A 20,927-nucleotide genomic window follows, 5' to 3' on the forward strand; every position below is an offset into this window, starting at 1 on the left:
TTTTTTCTGTTACCTTTCCAGAATTTCAACTATGGGGTGTCCCCAAAAAAATGTATGCACACTGTGAATGATTATAAAGTCAGTGTTTATTAACATACAGTTTATTTTCAAAATTGAGCTATCAGTTGTTAAAGTGCATATACATTTTTTGGGACACCCTGTATTTTCTTATTTCCACTGGGGATTTTATTACAAAGTTCTCCATGCCATTTCTCTCCCCCCTCCCCAAATCTCCTCCCTTTGATTAGCAGTAAATGTGGGCTCATGCCTAGAGTCCTTCCTTTCTCCTAGATTTATTCTTCTAGGAGCTCATTCTATCTCTAATATTTATCCCCTTCTTCACATTCATACTACTTCTGTCCTTGTACAGGTCTCCTGGTTTCTTGTTTGGATTATTAAAGTAGTTTCCTCACTGATCACCCTACCCTCTCCTTCCAATCTATCCTTTATATTTCCAGCAGAGTAAATATGCCAAGCACTTTCTCAATCATATCACTTCACTACTTAAAATTTTTTATGAATTCCATTTGACTGCACATTGTAAATTAAACAATTTACTATGATATTCAAGGCCATCCTTAATCTGATCCCAACCTATGTTTCCATTATTTTCTCTTACCATTTGCTTCAGCCACACCAAACTCTTTTCCCTAACACCTATAGTACTTTCCTCCCTTTTGGCATTGTTGTATTCTTTTTATTTAAAATGCATTTTCTTCTTCCTGTTGTAATTCTTCTGCCAGTTCCTCTAAGCACAATATACTTTTTCTTTTTTTTAATTTTCACTCAAATATCTAGGTATTTGTTTTAATAAAGCATACTCTTAGGTTTTTAACCACTTTAACTTTTAACTTTTTTCTCTAAAGATTTTTTAAATATAATTTTTTGAGAAGATAATACTATATTCATGTGTTGCAAAAATAAAAGTCTTGCCCTAACCGGTTTGGCTCCGTGGATAGAGTGTCGGCCTGCAGACTCAAGGGTCCCAGGTTCAATTCCGGCCAAGGGCATGTACCTTGGTTGCGGGCACATCCTCAGTAGGGGGTGTGCAGGAGGCAGCTGATTGATGTTTCTCTCTCATCGATGTTTCTAACTCTCTATCCTTCTCCCTCCTCTCTGTAAAAAAATCAATAAAATATATTTAAAAAGAAAAATAAAAGTCTTAACAATTCATCAAAATTTGTACTTGTTCTGGCTGAGTAGCTAAGTCAGTTAGAGTGTTGTCCGATATACAAGGTTGCAGGTTCGATCCCCACTCAGGGCATGTACAAGAATCAATCAATGAATGCATAAATAAGTAGGACAAAAATATCGATTTTTCTTACTTTTTCTCCCCCTTCCTCTCTCTCTGTAAAATCAACAAATTAAAAAAAAAATTAACACTGTGCTCTTTGAAGGACACTGTTAAGCAAATGAAAAAATCAAGTCAGAAAAGGGGAAAAATACTTGCAAACACACATCTGATGAATTATATCCAGAATCTATAAACAATTCTCACAACTCAATAATTTTTTAAAAAAGGAAATGAGCAAAAGTTTTGAATAGATATTTGATCAAAGAAGAGATACTACAGATGGTAAATAAGTATATTAGCAAATGCTGAGCATCTTTAGTTATCAGGGAAATGCATAATAAAAACCACAGTAAGATACTATTATACAGTAGTTAGAATGCCCCGAGTAGTGAAGGACAGAAGTCACAGGTTGCCAGAGATGGAGTGGAGGGAAGGGATTGACTACAAAGGGTCTTAAGGGACACTTGGGGTGATAGAAATATTCTATATCTTGATTGCAGTGGTAGCTACATGATTATATATCTTTGTCAAAACTCATAGAACTGCGTATACCGAAAGTATGAATTTTACTATATGTAAATTATGCTTCAATAAAGTCTGACTTTAAAAAAATTTAAAAGATAAGAAGTGAAACAAATCTCCATTTCACTCCTCTCCCACTCGTTTCCTGTCTGCCCTTGTCCCTCCCTCCATCTTTAGGTAACTGTATTGTTATTAGTTCCTTAATGTATTCTTCCAGAATTTCTTTATGCATATACAATAAATATAGATGCATATTCTTTTTCCCTTTTTGATTCAAGGTAGCATGATGTACATTCTGCACTTTTCCCCTCCTACCATTGTATCTAGATCTTTCCATATAGGATATGGAGCTTCTTCCTATTTTTTTTGCAGCTACAGAGTATATTCTATTATATGGATGTACTGTAATTTATTTAATCAGTCCCCTGTTGATGAACATTTGGGTTACTTCTGCTCTTTTGCTATCACAAACACTAATGTAATTGATAAATTTGTACATTCACTATTTTTGCATCTATGCAAAGTATATGTGTAAGATAAACTTCTGGAAATGAAATTGCCAAGTCAGAAAGAATGTATGCATTTGTAATTTTGAAAGCTATCAGTCAAAATGCCATCAATTAAGGAAGTTTCAAGAGATAACTTATGTCAAGTTCCAGTTAAAAGTTGCCTTATTCTTAAAACTTTTCCTTCTTCCATAGGACTTTTCCTTCTTCCTTTCCACCAAATAGAACTAATCCTACCACTCCTAGGCTTTCGTAGCTCATTGTACTTTTCTAATGATGTCCATTATAATCTGCTTTGAATTAGAAGTCTTTATATATATAGCTGTTTTCCCCAACTGGGTGTATTGTTTCTTCTGCATTGTATAAGGTGGCTAAAGTTTGTTGACATGGTAGTATTTCTTTGATGAGTCAGTCATATCAAGATCTCTCTAAAACAGCTGATCCCTCTTTACCTATATTTCAGCCTTTTCAATGGCAATGACAGAAGTAAGGTCAGAGCCAGGCCAGGGCTACTTTTAACTGGAAAGTCTCCTGGGCTTATGTTGGCTAGAGTCCATAGGGGACTGGGGGGAGAGTCTAGTGCTCAATAGACTTGACTGCAGAGGTGATAATAGGTCTGGGTGTTCATCCTAACAGTTATCGGAATGAAAATAAGTAGGCAAAATTACGTGCTACAAAAACATTTGTGTGTTAGTGAAGATCCCCGGGAGCTTGAGGGAGGCAGCCAATCGATGTGTCTCTCTCATATCGATGTTTCTCTCTGTCTCTACCCCTCCCTCCCACTCTCTCTAAAAATCAATGGAAAAATATCCTTGGTTGAGAATTAACAATTACAACAACAAAAACAGAAACGAGTAATTAAAGGGGAAGAGAAGTTCATGGAAGAAGAAATAGACTATTAATTTGAATAGATTGAACATAGATTATAAAAATGAGCAAACAGAGGAAGAATATATAGGATATTTATCTTATAGCATATGACCAAAAGATTCTGGTAACTAAAGATTTTTAAAATATCATTTATTATACATTTTTTGACTACAAAAGTAATGCATTTTGCCCAGCCAGTGTGACTCAGTGGTTGAGAATTGACCCATAAACCCAGAGATCATAGTTCAATTCCCAGTCAGGGCACACTCCCCAGTAGGAAGTGTGCAGGGAGCAGCCCATCAGTGATTCTCTCTCATCATTGATGTTTCTATTTCTCTCTCCCTCTCCCTTCCTCTCTCTAAACCAATAAAAACATTATTTTTTAAAAAAGTAATGCATGTTAATTGAGGATAATTTAAAATTACTGATAGCAAATAAAAATTCTGCTAATGAAAATTATTGGCTATGATTATTTTAAAGTTTGTCAGTTTTCATATTGAGCTATGTTACATTCCCTAAATCTTTAGGTTATTGACTCCATCCTTGTGAAGCAACAAAATTGAACAGTTTATAATTTCAAGTCAAAAGACCTTAGTTGATGCCTGGTTTTATCACCGACTAATTCTGTATCTCTCAGAATCTGTTTCTATGTCTGTAAAATGAGCAATACAGGGACCCTGCCATCACAGAGTTTATATTCCAATGGAAGAAGCTAGGCAATAAAAAAGTGAAAATATAAATAAAATCAATTCTAGGTAGTGAAATGAATTATGAGAAAAAAATAAAGCAGAGTAGAAGAATAAAATGGGCCCTGGTGGGTGTGGCTCAGTTGGTTGAGTGTCCTCCTGTGTAATCTTAGATTACTCAGAGGTTGCTGGTTCAATTCCAGGTTAAGGGCACATGCTTGTGTTGAGAGCTCATTCCCTGGTAGGGGACATGCTGGAGGCAGCCAATCAGTATTAAGCTCTCACATAGATGGTTTTTTTTCTCTCTCTCTCTCTTTCTCTCCCCCTCCCCCCTTTCCCTTATCTAAAAATCAATAAACTATTTTTTTTAAAGAATAAAGTGGCATTTCAGGGGTGGGTAGTATTTTTTACTAGGATAATTAAGGAATGTTTCTCTGAAGAACTGGCATTTGAGTAGAGGGCCTAATATGGAGAAGAGCTAGCCATTGGAGGCATTCAAAGAGAGAGCATTCCAACTGAAGAGACCAGCAAGTGCAAATATCAAGTGGAATGAGGCCAGTGCCAAGACAGAGAATGTTTTGTAGGCCAAGTAATAAAAGTTTGAACTTTATCCTACGTTGAGCTCTCTGAGAACTGGGATCATGTATTATTCATGTTTGGATTTATTCCCAGTACCTGGCACATAGTAAGTACTCATTAACTTAAATTTATGAATATTTGAATTGCATATATAGGTAGGGATACAAATTGCCACCATCTTTGAATGGAGTTTGAATGAAATAACCAAGTCACAAAGAGATTGGCATCTTAGATTCCTCAGAGATTCCTCATGGTCTTACTATACTTTTTTTTTTTTATCAGAGCCTGAATATTAGTGCATGTACTATGATGCTGGGCAGGATTCTGAGCATATGAAAGCATTCAATGTTTTCTTTTATATATATATATTATTGATTTTTTACAGGGAGGAAGTGAGAGGGATAGAGAGTTAGAAACATCGATGAGAGAGAAACATCGATCAGCTGCCTCCTGCACACTTCCTACTGGGGATGTGCCCGCAACCAAGGTACATGCCCTTGACAGGAATCGAACCTGGGACCCTTCAGTCTGCAGGCTGATCCTGTATCCACTGAGCCAAACCAGTCAGGGCTTATGTTTTCTAATATACATAGTTTGTTTATTATAAATGCCACTTTATTTTACTTTATTTTTTAAAACATGTTTATTGATTTCAGAGAGGAAAGGAGAGAGAGAAAGAGAGAAAGAGAACATTAATGATGAGAGAGTATCATTGATTGGCTGCCTCCTATATACCCCCTACTGGGGATTGAGCCCACAACCCAGGCATATGCCCTGACCTAAATCAAACTGTGACCTCTTGATTCATAGGTTGACACTCAACCACTGAGCCACACCAGCCAGGCAAAAATTAGAAATTTAAATAGTGTTTTATTGTGACAGTAATGCACATGTTTCTCACATCCACTTTATGACTCAAGTGTACTGAGTCTTTTGCTATTTGAAGCTTATTTATTATTATTTTTTTGTTTTATTGTAGCCTCGAGCTGTGGCAGGCTTTCGAGGGACAGTTCGTTATGCATCGATCAATGCTCATCGGAACAGAGTAGGTATCTGAACTAGAGTCATGTCTGTATAACCATGGTGATGGCTTGAGTTAGATTGATTTCTTCTTTTAGAGTACAAAGTGTGGAAATTGCTTTGGAGAAGAGGGAAAGGCATTAGTAATGCATGGTAAGGTGTATAGTGGATAACAGATGTGTGCATCTGCATAGAAAATAAAATTGGATTTGCCAGGAAAGTTAATAGTGAAGTATATATATATATGGGGAATCTTGTGTCCTTAATAGGTATAAATAAATATTAATGAATTTAATACAAAATTTTGAAGAAATAAAACATTTGTGTTCTATTTCTAGAAATTACTTGGGAATATCATACTGTCACAATACCTAGTGAAATGTAGGGGTCATCATCCTATATTATAAAAACCTAATATGTTAAGTGTTCGGTCGTCTGTTCAATCAATCAAAGCCTAATATGCTAATGATATGCTAAGGCTGCCCAACTGCTCTTTATGACATGCACTGACCACCAGGGGGTAGATGCTCCTACTGGTAGGTTAGCTTGCTGCTGGGGTCTGGCCGATTGGGACTGAGTGAGATGGGTCGGACATGCCCTGGAGCCCTCCAGTGGTCCCTCCCCAGCTGGCCAACCTCCCGTGTTCCTCCCTGTCCCTGATCATGCACCAGTGGGGTTCCTCGGCATGGCCTGCACCCTCTTGCAATCCGGGACCCCTTGGGGGATGTCGGAGAGCTGGTTTCATCCAGATCCCACAGACCAGGCCAAAGGACCCCACTGGTGCACAAATTCATGCATCGGGCCTCTGGTTTTATCTGTAATATGCATTAATCTATGGTAGCCCTTCTCCTGTAATGTTTTGTTTTCATGAAGATCTCAAATGCAGACTTTAAAATTTTTATCTTAGTAAATATATCTTTCCTCTTGGGTTAAATTTTTAATACTCTCCCCCACCTTTTTTTTTTTTTTTTTTTTTACTTTGGTCCTTTTGTTTTGCTCTGATTTTTTTCCTTAACCTAAACCTTAAGTATGAGTAGAAAAGTTGGGTATTATAAGGATGCTCAATCCTTAAACTTGTTTAGATGAAATTGAGAAATTTAACAAGTAATTGCTTGATAAAATAAAGGTAAATCTTTTCTTGGTCTTTGTTACCTTATTTTTGTTCTGTAAAGCCAAAATTGCTTTAATGAAAATTTGACCAATGCTAAATATAAAGTAAGGGTATGCTGAGGTTGTATATGCTATGCCCCAGTTAATTTGGTTTCTTATGATGTGACTAGAGGCCTGGTGCACAAAATACATGCACTGGGGCGGGGGGGTCCCTCAGCTGTCAGTCAGACATCCTTAGCGCTGCAGCGGAGGCGGGAGGGGCTCCTGCCACCACCACTGTGCTTGCCAGCCATGAGCCCAGCTTCTGGCTGAGAGGCGCTTCCCCTATGGGAGTGCACTGACCACCAGGGAGCAGCTCCTGCATTGAGCGTCTGCCCCCTGGTGGTCAGTGCGCATCATAGCACACTGACTGATCGTGCTGCCGTTTGGTTGATTTTCATATAAGCCTTTTATTATATAGGATTATAAATTAAAAATAAGAAAATTATTTTTTATCAGTGGGTAGCACTCTGCCAAGCATTTTAACTCATTCATTTTGATTCAGTATTGTTTTATTTTATGGCATTTAGTCAATTATTCTGCCTTGAAAAGAAGGTACTCTTATTTTCCAGATAGATTCTTACAAAATGTTGTAAGTAGTAAGCTGTATAGTTAACTAGAGGCCCAGTGCACAGATTTGTGCACATTGAAAGGAAATATTAGAAGGTGGCTAACGGGGTAGGAATGGGCAAGATGGGCCAGACACACCCTGGAGCCAACCTCCCGAGGTCCCTCCTTGGCTGGCCGCACCTGGGGTAGCACTGGGGCTCGAAGGGTGTCTGCGGAGTGAGCAGGGGTCCCTCCGGCAGGTGGGGTCCCTCGGCCTGGCCTGTGGGGATTGGGCCGAAACCGGCAGTCCAACATCCCTCGAGGGGTCCAGGAGTGCAAGAGGGCACGCTGCAAAGTTGCGTCACTCGGCAGCTCCTGCGTTGAGCGTCTGCCCCCTGGTGGTCAGTGCATGTCATTCCTACCGGCTGGTTTTTAAGTGTGCAATACTCTAGTGTTAAGTATTTTCACATTATTGCGCAACAGATTTCTAGAACTTTTTCATTTTGCAACACTGAAACTCTGTATCCACTAAATACTAATTTCCCTTCCCCCTTTCCTTAGCAACTACATTCTCCTCTTAATGAATTCATTTATCAATTAATGGGCTGTTAATTATATTATTGCAAGCATTCTGGGTTTGGGGGGCATTCTTTTTTTTTTAAATATATTTTATTGATTTTTATGTAGAGGAAGGGAGAGGGATAGAGAGTTAGAAACATTGATCAGCTGCCTCTTGCACACCCCCTACTGGGGATGTGCCTGCAACCAAGATACATGCCCTTGACTGGAATCGAACCTTGGACCCTTCAGTCCGCAGGCCAACGCTCTATCCACTGAGCCAAACTGGTCAGGGTAGGGGGCATTCTTTATATCAAGTTCTTCAGTATATTCCTTCTGCCATGTACATTGCTATATATTGCGTGCTTTCTCTCTCTCATTTGTGGGCACTATATTTAAATGTTTAGGCTTTATTATAGGATGAAACACAATAGTTGGGTCTTAGACAATGTAATATACTCACAGGGAGTATATTAATATAATGTGACTGAATTTTGTTTTGTTTATGAAGGAAATGGGAAGACATGATGACCTTTGGTCCTTATTCTACATGTTGGTGGAGTTTGTAGTTGGGCAGCTGCCATGGAGAAAAATAAAAGACAAGGTAATTTTGGAAATGGAAATGTCAGTTTTGGGTAGGGAAAATAATACAACTTCCTCCTTTGTAGACATCTTTGTTGAGAATATATTTAGGTATAAGAATTAAAATGGACAAGCACTTTCACTGTATAATACCCAATATGTATATTTTTGTCTCTATGACCTGCTATTAGAGATCTAGTTAATTTTATGACTTTTTCTATGTACACAGGAATAGATACTAATATAAGTACAATTATTATTTCTGATTTGATTTCTAGTCTTCCCTCTTAGTTTTTATTTTCATTAGTTCTCTTTTTTTAAATATAAATCAATGAAACTCTTATTTTAATCGTCACATTATATTGTTTGATTTGAAAACTGTAAACACTTGTGTTGATAACCAGATTTAAGATCAACTGTTTTGGGGGAGAGCTAACGATTCACTGATGCAGAACTCGGTATTATCCTTTGGTTCTGCATTACAGTTCTCCTCCCCACCCCTTAAAGCAGTATGCATTAAGCTATTAGTATGAGCTCAGTTCTTGCTTTATACTTAATTATCCCCAGCACATACCCTTGAGACTGTTACTGAGAGGCTCTTAATGTGTAGCTGCCAAGAGAAATTGACTTTGGTTCCATTTCTCTTTTCTCCCCAGGAGCAAGTAGGCTCTATTAAAGAGAGGTATGACCACAAGCTTATGTTGAAACATCTCCCTCCAGAATTCAGCATCTTTCTGGACCACATCTCCTCTTTGGATTATTTTACAAAACCAGACTATCAGGTAATCAATCCTCTTGTGAGTTCTGTGGGCTAATTATTCTGTCTTCACTTATTGTAGTTATAAATGACTCTGGGAGGTCCCTAGAATAATACTATTTTAATACATTCTGAGGAATGTGGTGAAATTAACTGATGATGACAGTGTCTCTGTGTGTGTGTTTCCTTCCTTCTGGATGAACATACTTCATTAGAGTTTTAGGTTTGTTCATCATGAAACAGATTTTACTGTTCCTACTATGATTCATCTGATGTAGAAGTGCTGACAGTTCAAATTATGTAAATCCTATAGTTAATGTTGACCAGAAGGAAATGTTCAGCTAGGTAATGTATCTGTCGAGGGCTTGAGGGATGCATATTATATATTAATATGCTTTGGGACAACAGTGAAGATTGTTGGCTCCATTTTGTCTGTGCTCCGTTAATCATTTCCTTAGAGCATGCGTTAATGAGGCCTAAGGGTTGTCTTGGTTTATCACAAATTGCATCCCTAACCCAACCAGCTATATTTCAGAAGATTCTATTGGTTTCAGGGAAAACTTGGTCAGAGCTTAATGCAGAATAATCACTACCACTGAAAACATAAATGAAGCCACACATAGATTAATAATAATAATAATATATTAGTGTATCATTTTTATCTACAAAGGACAACACATAGACTTTATTGCCTATTGATGGAAGTTTTATATTCTAAAGTGGTGTAAGTGTTGCCTAGTCAAAAGACTAAGATTACCCACTGCACAGCGAACTTATTTGCATGTAATAACTATTTCTGTGTGAAATTGCAGCTTTTGTATAAGATATAAATAAGATATAAAGCAGAGAAGTAATATACAACATTGGGTCCTTAGAGACCTTAAGGGGGTGAGCTTGTCTTCTTTCCTATATGACTATTTGTGTTATAAACTATATACTGTCTAACAAATGGAGAAAATACATTGTATACCAGTCGCTTTGGAGTATGTTCTTATATATATACTAGAGACCCAATGCACAATATTTGTGCACTTGGCGGGGGGGTTCTTCAGCTGGCCTGCACCCTCTCGCAGTCTAGGATTCCGCCAGGGATGTCCACCTGCCGGCTTAAGCCCGATCCCTGGGGGCATTGGGCCTAAGCTGGCAGGCAGACATCCCTCTCACAGGCGGGAATCCTTCTTACACTCTGGGACCCCTTGTTCCTTACTACCTGCCTGCTCGCTGCTCCTTAGTGCTGCTGTGGAGGTGGGAGAGGCTCCCGCCACCGCCACTGCGCTTGCCAGTTGTGAGCCTGGCTTCTGGCAGAGCTGTGATCCCCCTGTGGGAGTGCACTGACCACCAGGGGGCAGTACCTGCGTTGAGCGTCTGCCCCCTGTGGTCAGTGTGCATCATAGCAACCGGTTGTTCTGCTGTTTGGTAGATTTGCATATTAGGGTTTTATTATATAATGTTTCATATATGTATTATATAGTATTTCATAGATGTATTTTCTGAAATGCAGACAGTTCACATTACTTGCAATAAAATAATGAAATTATTCTTGTAAGACTAGATTCAGGAAGAGCTAGAAAATTTTCCAACTTTCCCATCTTGGGTGTTAATAATTTTGTTATTGACATTTGCCTAGGAATGTAAAAGTTTAGCATAGCAAAAACTTTTAGATTATTTTCTCCACTTAGTTATATCTACAATTTTAAGAAAACTTTTGTATTCACCAGCTGGATTTGAAACTTCAACCTATAATTAATTTAGTTTAAATTAGCACATTATTGTTCTTGAGTTTTTCATTTGTATATTCTCTCGGAGGCTTCTCTGTGTTTCTGTTACAAAACAAAGCATAGTGATTTTCGTGTTTTTGGAAGAGAAAGAGCAAGCATAATATTTTCTTTGTTTCACGGATTCCATAAATAATCTGGTTCTTTCTTGTTCTCCAATCTTTCATAAGCAGCGAGTGGGAGCAGGGGGCCAGTGGACAGGAAAAGGATAATTGGAAAAAAGATATTGGTGTGACTGTGTTCTGATGCCTAGTATCAGTGTGGCATCAGGTTCCAAAAAGAGCTGAGCTTTGTAGGTTTTCGTCTCTTGCTTTCCTTGCAGAGGCCTACTGCAGTCTTCATTTTGAGGAAAATTATCCTACTTTGTATCTGATTATTATTGTGAACGGAATTCATTCTTGAATTTTAGTTTAATTACTGTTCAGAATTTTAAATTTCTCATTGGGCAACCACTATAGTTAAAAACAACAATAAACGTCCTCCAGCAACAAGCAAAATACCTACCAGTATTTAGCATGACTGCTGCCCTGGCTACATCAAAGGGCAAATAATATTTCTCCAACTTTCTATGTTCTGAGCCAAGACCAAAATGAATATATTTTATAATCAGAGTGTTAAATGAGGCTGTTTAATAAAGCCTCTTACACTTTGAATGTGTATGTTTTATACATTTTAAAAATCAGAGTTTCTTCCTAGAGAAAATTATCTTAAGAAATTGTACATGGCCAATACCTCATCCAGAGCCTGCTGCTGCTCACTCTGACAGCAGGTGCAGGCTAGAAAGAAGAGCTGTTTGCTCCCTTCTACCAGGAATCTTTTATGCATGTCTCAATCAGAAAAAAGGCCAACACAGGTTTTGGAAAATATTATGGTGTTTTGGGATATTATATACAAGTTTATCAGTCAAAATACAGGGTGTAGCATAAGTAGGTTTATAGTTGTTCCTGTATTAGGAACAATAACTAATAGATAATAATACAAGAAAAAGACTGTTTCACATACAACTGTAAACTTATGTTTGCCCCACGCTGTACGATTATATGCTATGTACTCTAAATACTATTTTCTGTCTCTTAATCTGGAGGTGTAGGTATCAGAATTATAGCCAAGATTAAAGCAGATATCTTATAAATATTGTTTTTATTATTCGATTTTGAAAAAGCACAGCAACCATAAGAAACAAAAGAGTGCTGGGCTGTGAATCTCCTTGAATGATAGAATTGCATAGATTTATGCACACACACAGAGGAGTGCATGTAAAACTTGTAAAATTTGATAAGCTCTATGAATTGTACCAGTGTCATTTTCCTGGTTTTGATATTGTACTTTAGTTCTTTAGGATGTTACCACTGGGGAAAACTGGGTGAAGGGTACTTCTCTGTATAATACTTTTGTACTATGAATCTTTAATTACAGTTGATCAAAATATGTACCCTTGCACAACATGGGTTTGAACTGTGTGGGTCCACTTATACGTGGTTAGGAATTTTCATACATGGAAGGCCAACTTAAGTTATACCTGGATTTTCGGCTCTGTGAGTGGTCAGTACCTCTAACCCCTGAGATGTTGAAGGGTCAACTGTATTTCACATTAAAAGTTTTTAAAAAAGTGCTTGGCCAACGTTTTTTAAATGTGTTTTAAAAAGTATGGCTACCTTATAATTTAAATAAATCATTTTAAGGTGTTTTAAGAAAGGAAATCATCTGAGTGGTACCTAGGAAAATCTTTATCAACCTTGACTTCCACCACAGGACCCCACCTGTATGTGCCACTGTTAATAGAAAACTAATATAGTAGCATCAGACTGGACAAAGGAGAGCCCATGGTGCCTTTACACATTATTGTCACATGCATAGCAGTGTCACAGTTACATCTAGGCAGTACTATTACCCCGTCTTATGGAGACTTAGTAGCCTGGGAAAACTAGTGGTGCTAGAAGTGGTTATCTGAACCCATTTCTGATGCATTCAAAAAGGCCCAAGCTCTTTCCAGTTTGCCATCTGCCTTCCTTGGAGAGGCAACCACAAATAAAATAGGCACTATGAAGTAAATACCAACATGACTGGTTAAGAAAGATTCAGTGAAATTACACAAAAATTATATGAAGAATTATCTGAAATTATTGTTGTTAATTAATAGAATGACATGATTCTGACATAAGAACACAAAAAGTATCTTTATTGGAGTGTTCAGATTATGTGAAGTATTGTTTAGCAAGTTGAGAAGTCTAATGAAACCTATATATACCCCATTGGTGAGCCTGAAACTAAAATGTGTATATAGGCCAGTTCATACACTGCCACAACATTGCTAAAATCAGAGGTTATGATAGAGCGGAAATCCAAAACCGGCCCCTCTTGCTTTGGGGGACTTAAAGCAGTTTTAGTGTTTAGCAGTTTAGTTGTAAGAGTTAAATTTTTCAGAGGGCATAGATGAGCGGCTTATGAAGCAAACAGATAAGAATTTGAGCTAGAGACAAAAAAGGAGGAACATCCCATAAATTAGGTCAGAAAAAGTCTTTTTCTAAAGCTGCCATTTAAGCCATGCCCTAAAAAGTGAGACTATATTGACCATTTGGAGAGAAAGAATTTTATAAGCAAAAGGAAGAACAATGGGCATAGACTCTGAATCAAGAAAGGAACTAAAAGAAGACAAGTGGCCAGAAGATAGTTAATTAGGGGAGGGAGTGGTTTGAGATGAAATCTGAAAGGCAGAGACTAGATGATGCAGGGCCTTATAGTCCTTGTTAAAGAATTTGGATTTTATTCTCTGCAGCAGGAAGCCTTGAAAGAACATACAGAAGCAGTGTGATCCAATTTGTGGTGGTTTTTTTCTTTATTTATTTTATTGTTGAGAGTATTATAGATATCCCCCATTTTTCCCCCCTTGACCAATCTCCCACCCATCCCAGGCCTTCACCTGTCTATCGTCTGTGTCCATGGGCTAGGACTAATTTGTATTTCTAAATCCCTTCACCTTTTTCACCCATCCCCCCAATCCTTCTCCTATCTGGCAGCTGTCAAAATGGTCTCTGTACTTATGAGTCTGTTTCTGTTCTGCTTGCTTGTTTATTTTGATTTTTATATTCATTTGTTGATAGATAGGTATTTATTATCATTTTTTTCTTCCTCTCCCTCCTCCTCCTTCTCTTCTTCTTCCTCCCTTTAACATTTCATGTAATACTGATTTGGTGGTGATGAACTCCTTTAACTTTTTCTTTGTCTAGGAAGCTCTTTATCTGAACTTTAATTCAAAATTATAGCTTTGCTAGGTAGAGTAATCTTGGTTGTAAGTCCTTGCTTTTTATCACTTTGAATATTACATTCCACTCCCTTCTCGCTTGCAAATTTTCTGTTGAGAAATCAGCTGACAGTCGTATGGGTACTCCCTTGTAGGTAACTAACTGCTTTTCTCTTGCTGCTTTTTTTTTTTTAATCCTCACTTGAAGATATTTTTCCATTGATTTTTAGAGAGAGTGGAAGAGAGAGGGAAAGACAGAGAAAAACATCGGTGTGAGAGAAACACATCAATTGGTTGCCTCCTGCATGCTGCCTGACCAGGGCTCGGGCCGGGAAGGAGCCTGCAACCTAGGTATGTGCCCATGACTGGAATCAAACCAGGGACCCTTTGGTCCACAGGCTGACATTCTATACACTGAGCCAAACCAGCTAGGGCTCTTGCTGCTTTTAATATTCTCTCTTTGCCATTATCCTTTGACATTTAATTATTATGTGTCGTGGTATAGGCCTCTTTGGGTTCATTTTGTTTAGGACTCTCTGTGCTTCCTGGACTGTAAGTCTATTTCTTTCACCAGATAGGGGAAGTTTTCTGTCATTATTTTTTCAAATAGGCTTTCAATATCTTGTTCCCTCTCTTCCCCTTCTGGCACCCCTATGATGTGAATGTTGGTATACTTGAAGTTGTCCCAGAGGCTCTTTACACTGACTTCATATTTTTGGATTCTTTTTCTTTTGCTGTTCCTATTGGGTGTTTTTTGCTTCCTTATATTCCAAATTCTTTTTTTAAAAAAAATATATTTCTTTATTGATTTCAGAGAGGAAGGGAGAAGGAGAGAGAGGTAGAAACATCAATGATGAGAGAGAATCATTGATTGGCTGCTTCCTGCACACCCCCCACTGGGGATCAAGCTCGCAGCCCAGGCATGTGTCCTTGGCCAGAATCGAACCTGGGACCCTGCAATCCGCAGGCTGATGCTCTATCCACTGAGCCAAGCCGGCCAGGGCAATATATTCCAAATTCTTGATTTGATTCTCAGAATCCTCTAGTCTACTGTTGACCCCTGTAAATTATTCCTTATTTCAGTTAATGTATGCTTCATTTCTGACTGGTCCTTTTTTAAAAAAAAAAAAAAAATATATATATATATATATATATATATATACACACACACACACACACATACACACACACACACACACACACACACACACACACACTTCAGAGAGAGGAAGGGAGAGGGAGAAAGAGAAACATCAATGATGAGAGAAAATTATTTATCAGCTGCTTCCCTACTAGGGATCGAACTCACAATCCAGGCATGTATCCTGACTGGGAATTGAACCCTGACCTCCTGGTTCATGGGTTGATGTTCAGCCACTGAGCCACACTGGCTGGGCCTGACAGGTCCTTTTTTATGTTATTGATGTTTTCACTAAGTTCCTTGAAGTTCTCATTAAGTTCCTTGAGCATCATTATAACTATTGTCTTAAATTCTGTATCTTGTAGTTGTTTTGTTTGTTAATCCTTACCTGAGGACATTTTTTTCATTGACATTTAGAGAGAGTGGACGGGAGTTGGGGAGAGACAGAGAGAGAGAGAAACATTGTTATGAGAGAGACACATTGATTGGTTGCCCCCTGCACACACCCTGACCAGGGCCGGAGATGGAGCCTGCAACTCAGGTACATGCCCTTGACCTGAATCAAACCCGCAACCCTTTAGTCCATGGGCCGATGCCCTAACCACTGAACAACTGGCTAGGGCTATCTGGTACTTTTCTTACTTCCATTTCATTTAATTCTTTTTCTGGAGATTTCTCCTGTTTTCATTTGTAACATGTTTCTTTGTCTCTAAATTTTGGCTGCTTCCATGTTTGTTTCTGTGTATTAGATCTGCTATGTCTCCCAAACTTGGTAGAGTGGCTTTATGTAGTATGTGTCTTGTAGGGCCCAGGGGCTCAGCCTCTCCAGTCACCTGAGCTGGGCACTGTGTGCGCTGAGTGCACTGTCCTATTGCAGTTGAGCCTTGATTTATGTTGGTGTCACTGGGAGGGATTGACCCCCAGGCCAGTTGGTTGCGAAGATGGTCTGTGACTACAGCAGAAGAGCTGCTGTGCAGGAGCCTGCCCTATGGAATAGGACTTGCTTCAGTGGGGCTTCGGTGCTCTCAGAGTCCTCCCCTTGAGTGTGTCACTCGTGAAGGTGGTAGGGTTGTAATCCAGAGTGCTCAAAGCTCACCACTGAGTGCACTGTCTCTGGAGCCTCCCAGTAGGTGCAAAGTCAACCACTGCCTGTTCCCTGCCCAGGGACACTCAGCATGAGCTACAAAGCAATTTGCAGATGGCTGCTACTTGTGTTGGGCTTGGAGGTGCCCAGGAGAGGCCAAGCTATGAACCCAGGTGGGCTGCTGCTAGTGCCAGGCCTGGGGCCACTTACTGAGACTTACCAGGTATACTAAGACCAGCTATTGCTTTTTTGAGAGATTTTTAGGAAGGTTTGAAGCATGAGGCAAGAGAGGTCAATTTTATGGAAAAGCCACTGGAAATGGCTTGCATTAGCCTGCTAGTAGGGAGGGGCAGGGCAAAAAAGTGTGAGCCAGGTTGATGAAAATTCCTATGTGGTGCCCTGCCTGCTAACTCAGCAAGTGGCCTCTGCCAGCACTTCTGTCTGAGAGAAAGCTGCCCCTCCAACTCTCGCCCTGATTCCAGGCAAGTTAGTTCCTCCCCGAATGTCCCAGGTTCCTTGTAAGCTACTGTCCCAGAACTGGAGCTCAGAGGGAGTGAGTCTGAGGAACTCATAGATTGGTGCGCAGGCCCTTTAAGAGGAACTGCCTGGGGCCAGCAGCCTCTGTGTCCCTCACACATCATCCCTGCTGGTTTTTACAGCCAAAGTTGTGGGGCTGACACCTCTCCTCAGGGAAACCTCACAGCCAAGATATCCCCCCTGATTTTAAACCTACGCACGTGGGCGTGGTACCAGCAGGTTTCGTGATTCCGCCCTTCTTAACAGTCTTGATGAGCTACTTCTTTAATTCTCTGGTTGTAGGACTTCTGTTGAGCTAGATTTCAGGTGGTTCTAAATGATAGCTCTTCTGTATTTTAGTTGTAATTTCAATGTGGTTGTTTGAAGCAGCAAGTTCCGCATTTACCTACACTGCCATCTTAACTGGCCCTCCAATTCGTGTTTTAAGAGGATTGTTTTTGCAGTTGTGTGCATTCAAATGAAGCAGAAGAGAATTAGAGACTATTTAGGGAGGTATAGAGAAAGACTGAACTATGCTTTGGAAAGAAAAAAATATTTTTAAAAAAATCAATGTCTTAATATTACAGAGGTTTGTTTTTTGTGTCATAAAGCAGTGTAGTTACTGGGCAGCTCTCCTGGACAACTCTCAAGTGGTAACTTGAACATCCAGGCTCCATCCACATTTGGACACTGCTGTCTATAATACATAGCCTGTACAGTCATCAGGAAGGGGAAGAGCAAGTGTGGATGATGCTTTAGGGGTTTTATAATGAGGCCTGGAAGTGGTCCAAACAGTTTGGCATATACCCCTGTGGCCATAACCCATTCACATTGTCCCAATTCTAACTGCAAGGGAGGCTGGAGATAGTCTTCCCTTGTGGGCAGGAAAAATGATGGTCTTGATTTGGATATAAGCAGAAGAGATGGAGAGGGGTGGATGAGCAGCCATGCTGCCTCTCACTGCCTCAGGTCCCCCAGGGCTGCCGACCAGGACTCCTGAGTTCTCTTCCAGATATTGATATAAAATGGTGAAAACTGCTAAAACTCTGGGCTTTTTCAACTCATTCTCTATTTGATCTCATTTTTTGTTCTGTTCTTCAAAGGGTAGATGCAGTACAGTTTTTTCCCCTTCTATCGATGCTGCTAAAAATCCCTGGCAGAGAAGGGAAATCTAGAACATTAGCATTTCCTTACCTGTATTGCATCTACTTATCACTGAGTCAGTTTATTTTGCAGTAAATAATCTATCTTTGAATCAGCCAAGCCAGCATTGCCATTGCACTCTGCTGACTAAGTGCTTTATTGATCCATTAATTTACTATTTATTAACTGAGAATTCAGGTATCAGGATTCTCAGTGAGTCCTCAGTATCACATTACAAATAATTCTTGTTATTGCATAGACTGGAATGAGTCTCCATTGTCTTTGAAAGGGCAAGCTGGGATTTCATTCAAGGAAGATTTACCTTCCTCACGATGTATGCCTCTAGAGCAACGGTTCTCAACCTGTGGGTCGCGACCCCTTTGGGGGTCGAACTACCCTTTCACAGGGATCGCCTAAGACCATCGGAAAACACATATATAATTACATATTGTTTTTGTGATTAATCACTATGCTTTAATTATGTTCAATTTGTAACAATGAAAATATATCCTGCATATCAGTTATTTACATTATGATTCATAACAGTTGCAAAATTACAGTTATGAAGTAGCAACAAAAATAATTTTATGGTTGGGGGTCGCCACAACATGAGGAACTGTATTAAAGGGTCGCAGCATTAGGAAGGTTGAGAACCACTGCTCTAGAGTTTCCCACACTAGTTCACCATTCTCTCCTATTGCAGCAATGTATAAGCATTTTGTCAAGAGTTCTAGGAACAGTCTTAAAGTGTCAGCCATAAATTCAAAATTTATTTGCATTCTTCTGATTTATTTTAAAGGGCCATAAGAATTTTGCTTTCTAACTTTGTTTTTATTGTATTATAAAATATATATATTTTTTTCATGTGAAATTTTTTTTAATTGCTTAGAGTATTACATATGTCTCCTTTTTTTCCCCCCGCCCTTGACAATCCCCCAGCCTCCCCTACCCCCCAGTGTCTTATGTCCATTGGTTATGCTTATATGCATGCATACAAGTCCTTCAGTTGATCTCTTACGTCCTCCTCCTCTCCCCCAACCCTCCCCGGCCTTCCCACTGTAGTTCGACAGTCTGTTCGAGACAGCTCTGCCTCTGTATCTATTTTTGTTCAAAAGTTTATAATGGTCTTTATTATCCATAAATGGGTGAGATCATGTGGTATTTTTCCTTCATTGACTGGCTTATTTCACTTAGCATAAGGCTCTCCAGTTCCATCCATGCTGTTGCAAATGGTAAGAGTTCCTTCTTTTTTACAGCAGCATAGTATTCCATCGTGTAGATGTACCACAGTTTTCTAATCCATTCATCTACTGATGGGCACTTAGGCTTTTTCCAGATCTTAGCTGTGGTGAATTGTGCTGCTATGAACATAGGGGTGCGTATATCCTTTCTGATTGGTGTTTCTGGTTTCTTGGGATATATTCCTAGAAGTGGGATCACAGGGTCAAATGGGAGTTTCATTTTTAGTTTTTTGAGGAAACTCCATACTGTCTTCCAGAGTGGCTGCACCAGTCTGCATTCCCACCAGCAGTGCACGAGTGTTCCTTTTTCTCCACATCCTCTCCAGCACTTGTCGTTTGTTGATTTGTTGATGATAGCCATTCTGACAGGTGTGAGATGGTACCTCATTGTTGTTTTGATTTGCATCTCTCAGATGATTAGTGACTTTGAGCATGTTTTCATATGTCTCTTGGCTTTCTGAATGTCTTCTTTTGAAAGGTGTCTATTTAGATCCTTTGCCCATTTTTTGATTGGATTGTTTAATCTTCCTTTTGTTGAGTTGTATGAGTTCCCTATAAATGTTGGAGATTAAACCCTTATCAGTGATAACATTGGCAAATATGTTCTCCCATGTAGTGGGCTTTCTTGTTGTTTTGTTGATGGTTTCTTTTGCTGTGCAGAAGCTTTTTATTTTGATGTAGTCCCATTTGTTTATTTTCTCTTTAGTTTCCAATGCCCTAGGATCTGTATCGGAGAAGAAGTTGCTTTGGCATATGTCTGAGATTTTGTTGCCTTTGGATTCTTCTAGTATTTTTATGGTTTCCCGTCGTACATTTAAGTCCTTTATCCATTTTGAGTTTATTTTTGTGTATGGTGTAAGTTGGTGGTCTAGTTTCATTTTCTTGCATGTATCTGTCCAATTTTCCCAACACCGTTTATTGAAGAGACTATCTTGACTCCAATGTATGTTCTTGCCTCCTTTGTCAAATATTAATTGAGCATATTGGTTCAGGCCGATTTCTGGGCTCTCTATTCTATTCAATTGATCTATATATCTGTTCTTGTGCCAGTACCAGGCAGTTTTGAGAACAGTGGCTTTGTAATACAGCTTGATATCTGGTATTGAGATCCCACCTACTTTGTTCTTTCTCAGGATCGCTGCAGCTATTCGGGGTCTTTTTTTTATTCCATATGAATTTTTGGAGAGTTCGTTCTAGGTCTGTGAAATATGCCATTGGTATTTTAATGGGAAGTGCGTTGAATTTATAGATTGCTTTGGGTAGTATGGACATTTTAATGATGTTGATTCTACTAATCCAAGAACATGGTATGTTCTTCCATCTCTTTATGTCTTCCTCTATCTCTTTTCTCAACGTCCTGTAGTTTTCTGAGGTCTTTTACCTCTTTCGTTAAGTTTATTCCTAGGTAGCTTAATTTTTTTGGTGCGATGGTAAATGGGATTGTTTTTTTAGTCTCTCTTTCTGCAAGTTCACTATTGGTGTATAGAAATGCCATAGATTTCTTGGCGTTAATTTTGTATCCTGCTACATTGCCGAATTCTTTTATTAAGTCTAATAGTTTTTTGATGGAGTCTTTAGGGTTTTTTATGTACAATATCATGTCATCTGCGAATAAGGACAGTTTTACTTCTTCTTTTCCAATTTGGATGCCTTTTATTTCTTTGTCTTGTCTAATTGCAATGGCTAATAGTTCCAGTACTATGTCGAACAGGAG

General features: G+C 39.0%; 1 protein-coding gene across 5 annotated transcripts in view; it reads left to right on the top strand.

Annotated features, from left to right (window-relative positions):
* TTBK2 (tau tubulin kinase 2) overlaps nucleotides 1-20,927 on the top strand; it is a 147,934-nt gene that overhangs the window by 79,087 nt on the left and 47,920 nt on the right. For all 5 annotated transcript variants that reach the window (XM_070424262.1, XM_070424272.1, XM_070424280.1 and 2 more), the window contains 3 exons: nucleotides 5,437-5,502; nucleotides 8,245-8,337; nucleotides 8,972-9,097. In XM_070424262.1, the coding sequence (XP_070280363.1) occupies nucleotides 5,437-5,502; nucleotides 8,245-8,337; nucleotides 8,972-9,097 (285 nt within the window). The remainder of the gene's footprint in view (nucleotides 1-5,436; nucleotides 5,503-8,244; nucleotides 8,338-8,971; nucleotides 9,098-20,927) is intronic.

This window comes from Myotis yumanensis, unplaced genomic scaffold (assembly GCF_028538775.1).
Source record: "Myotis yumanensis isolate MYYU_CA2020_CCGP unplaced genomic scaffold, mMyoYum1.0.hap1 SCAF_1, whole genome shotgun sequence".
Classification (NCBI taxonomy): Eukaryota; Metazoa; Chordata; class Mammalia; order Chiroptera; family Vespertilionidae; genus Myotis; species Myotis yumanensis.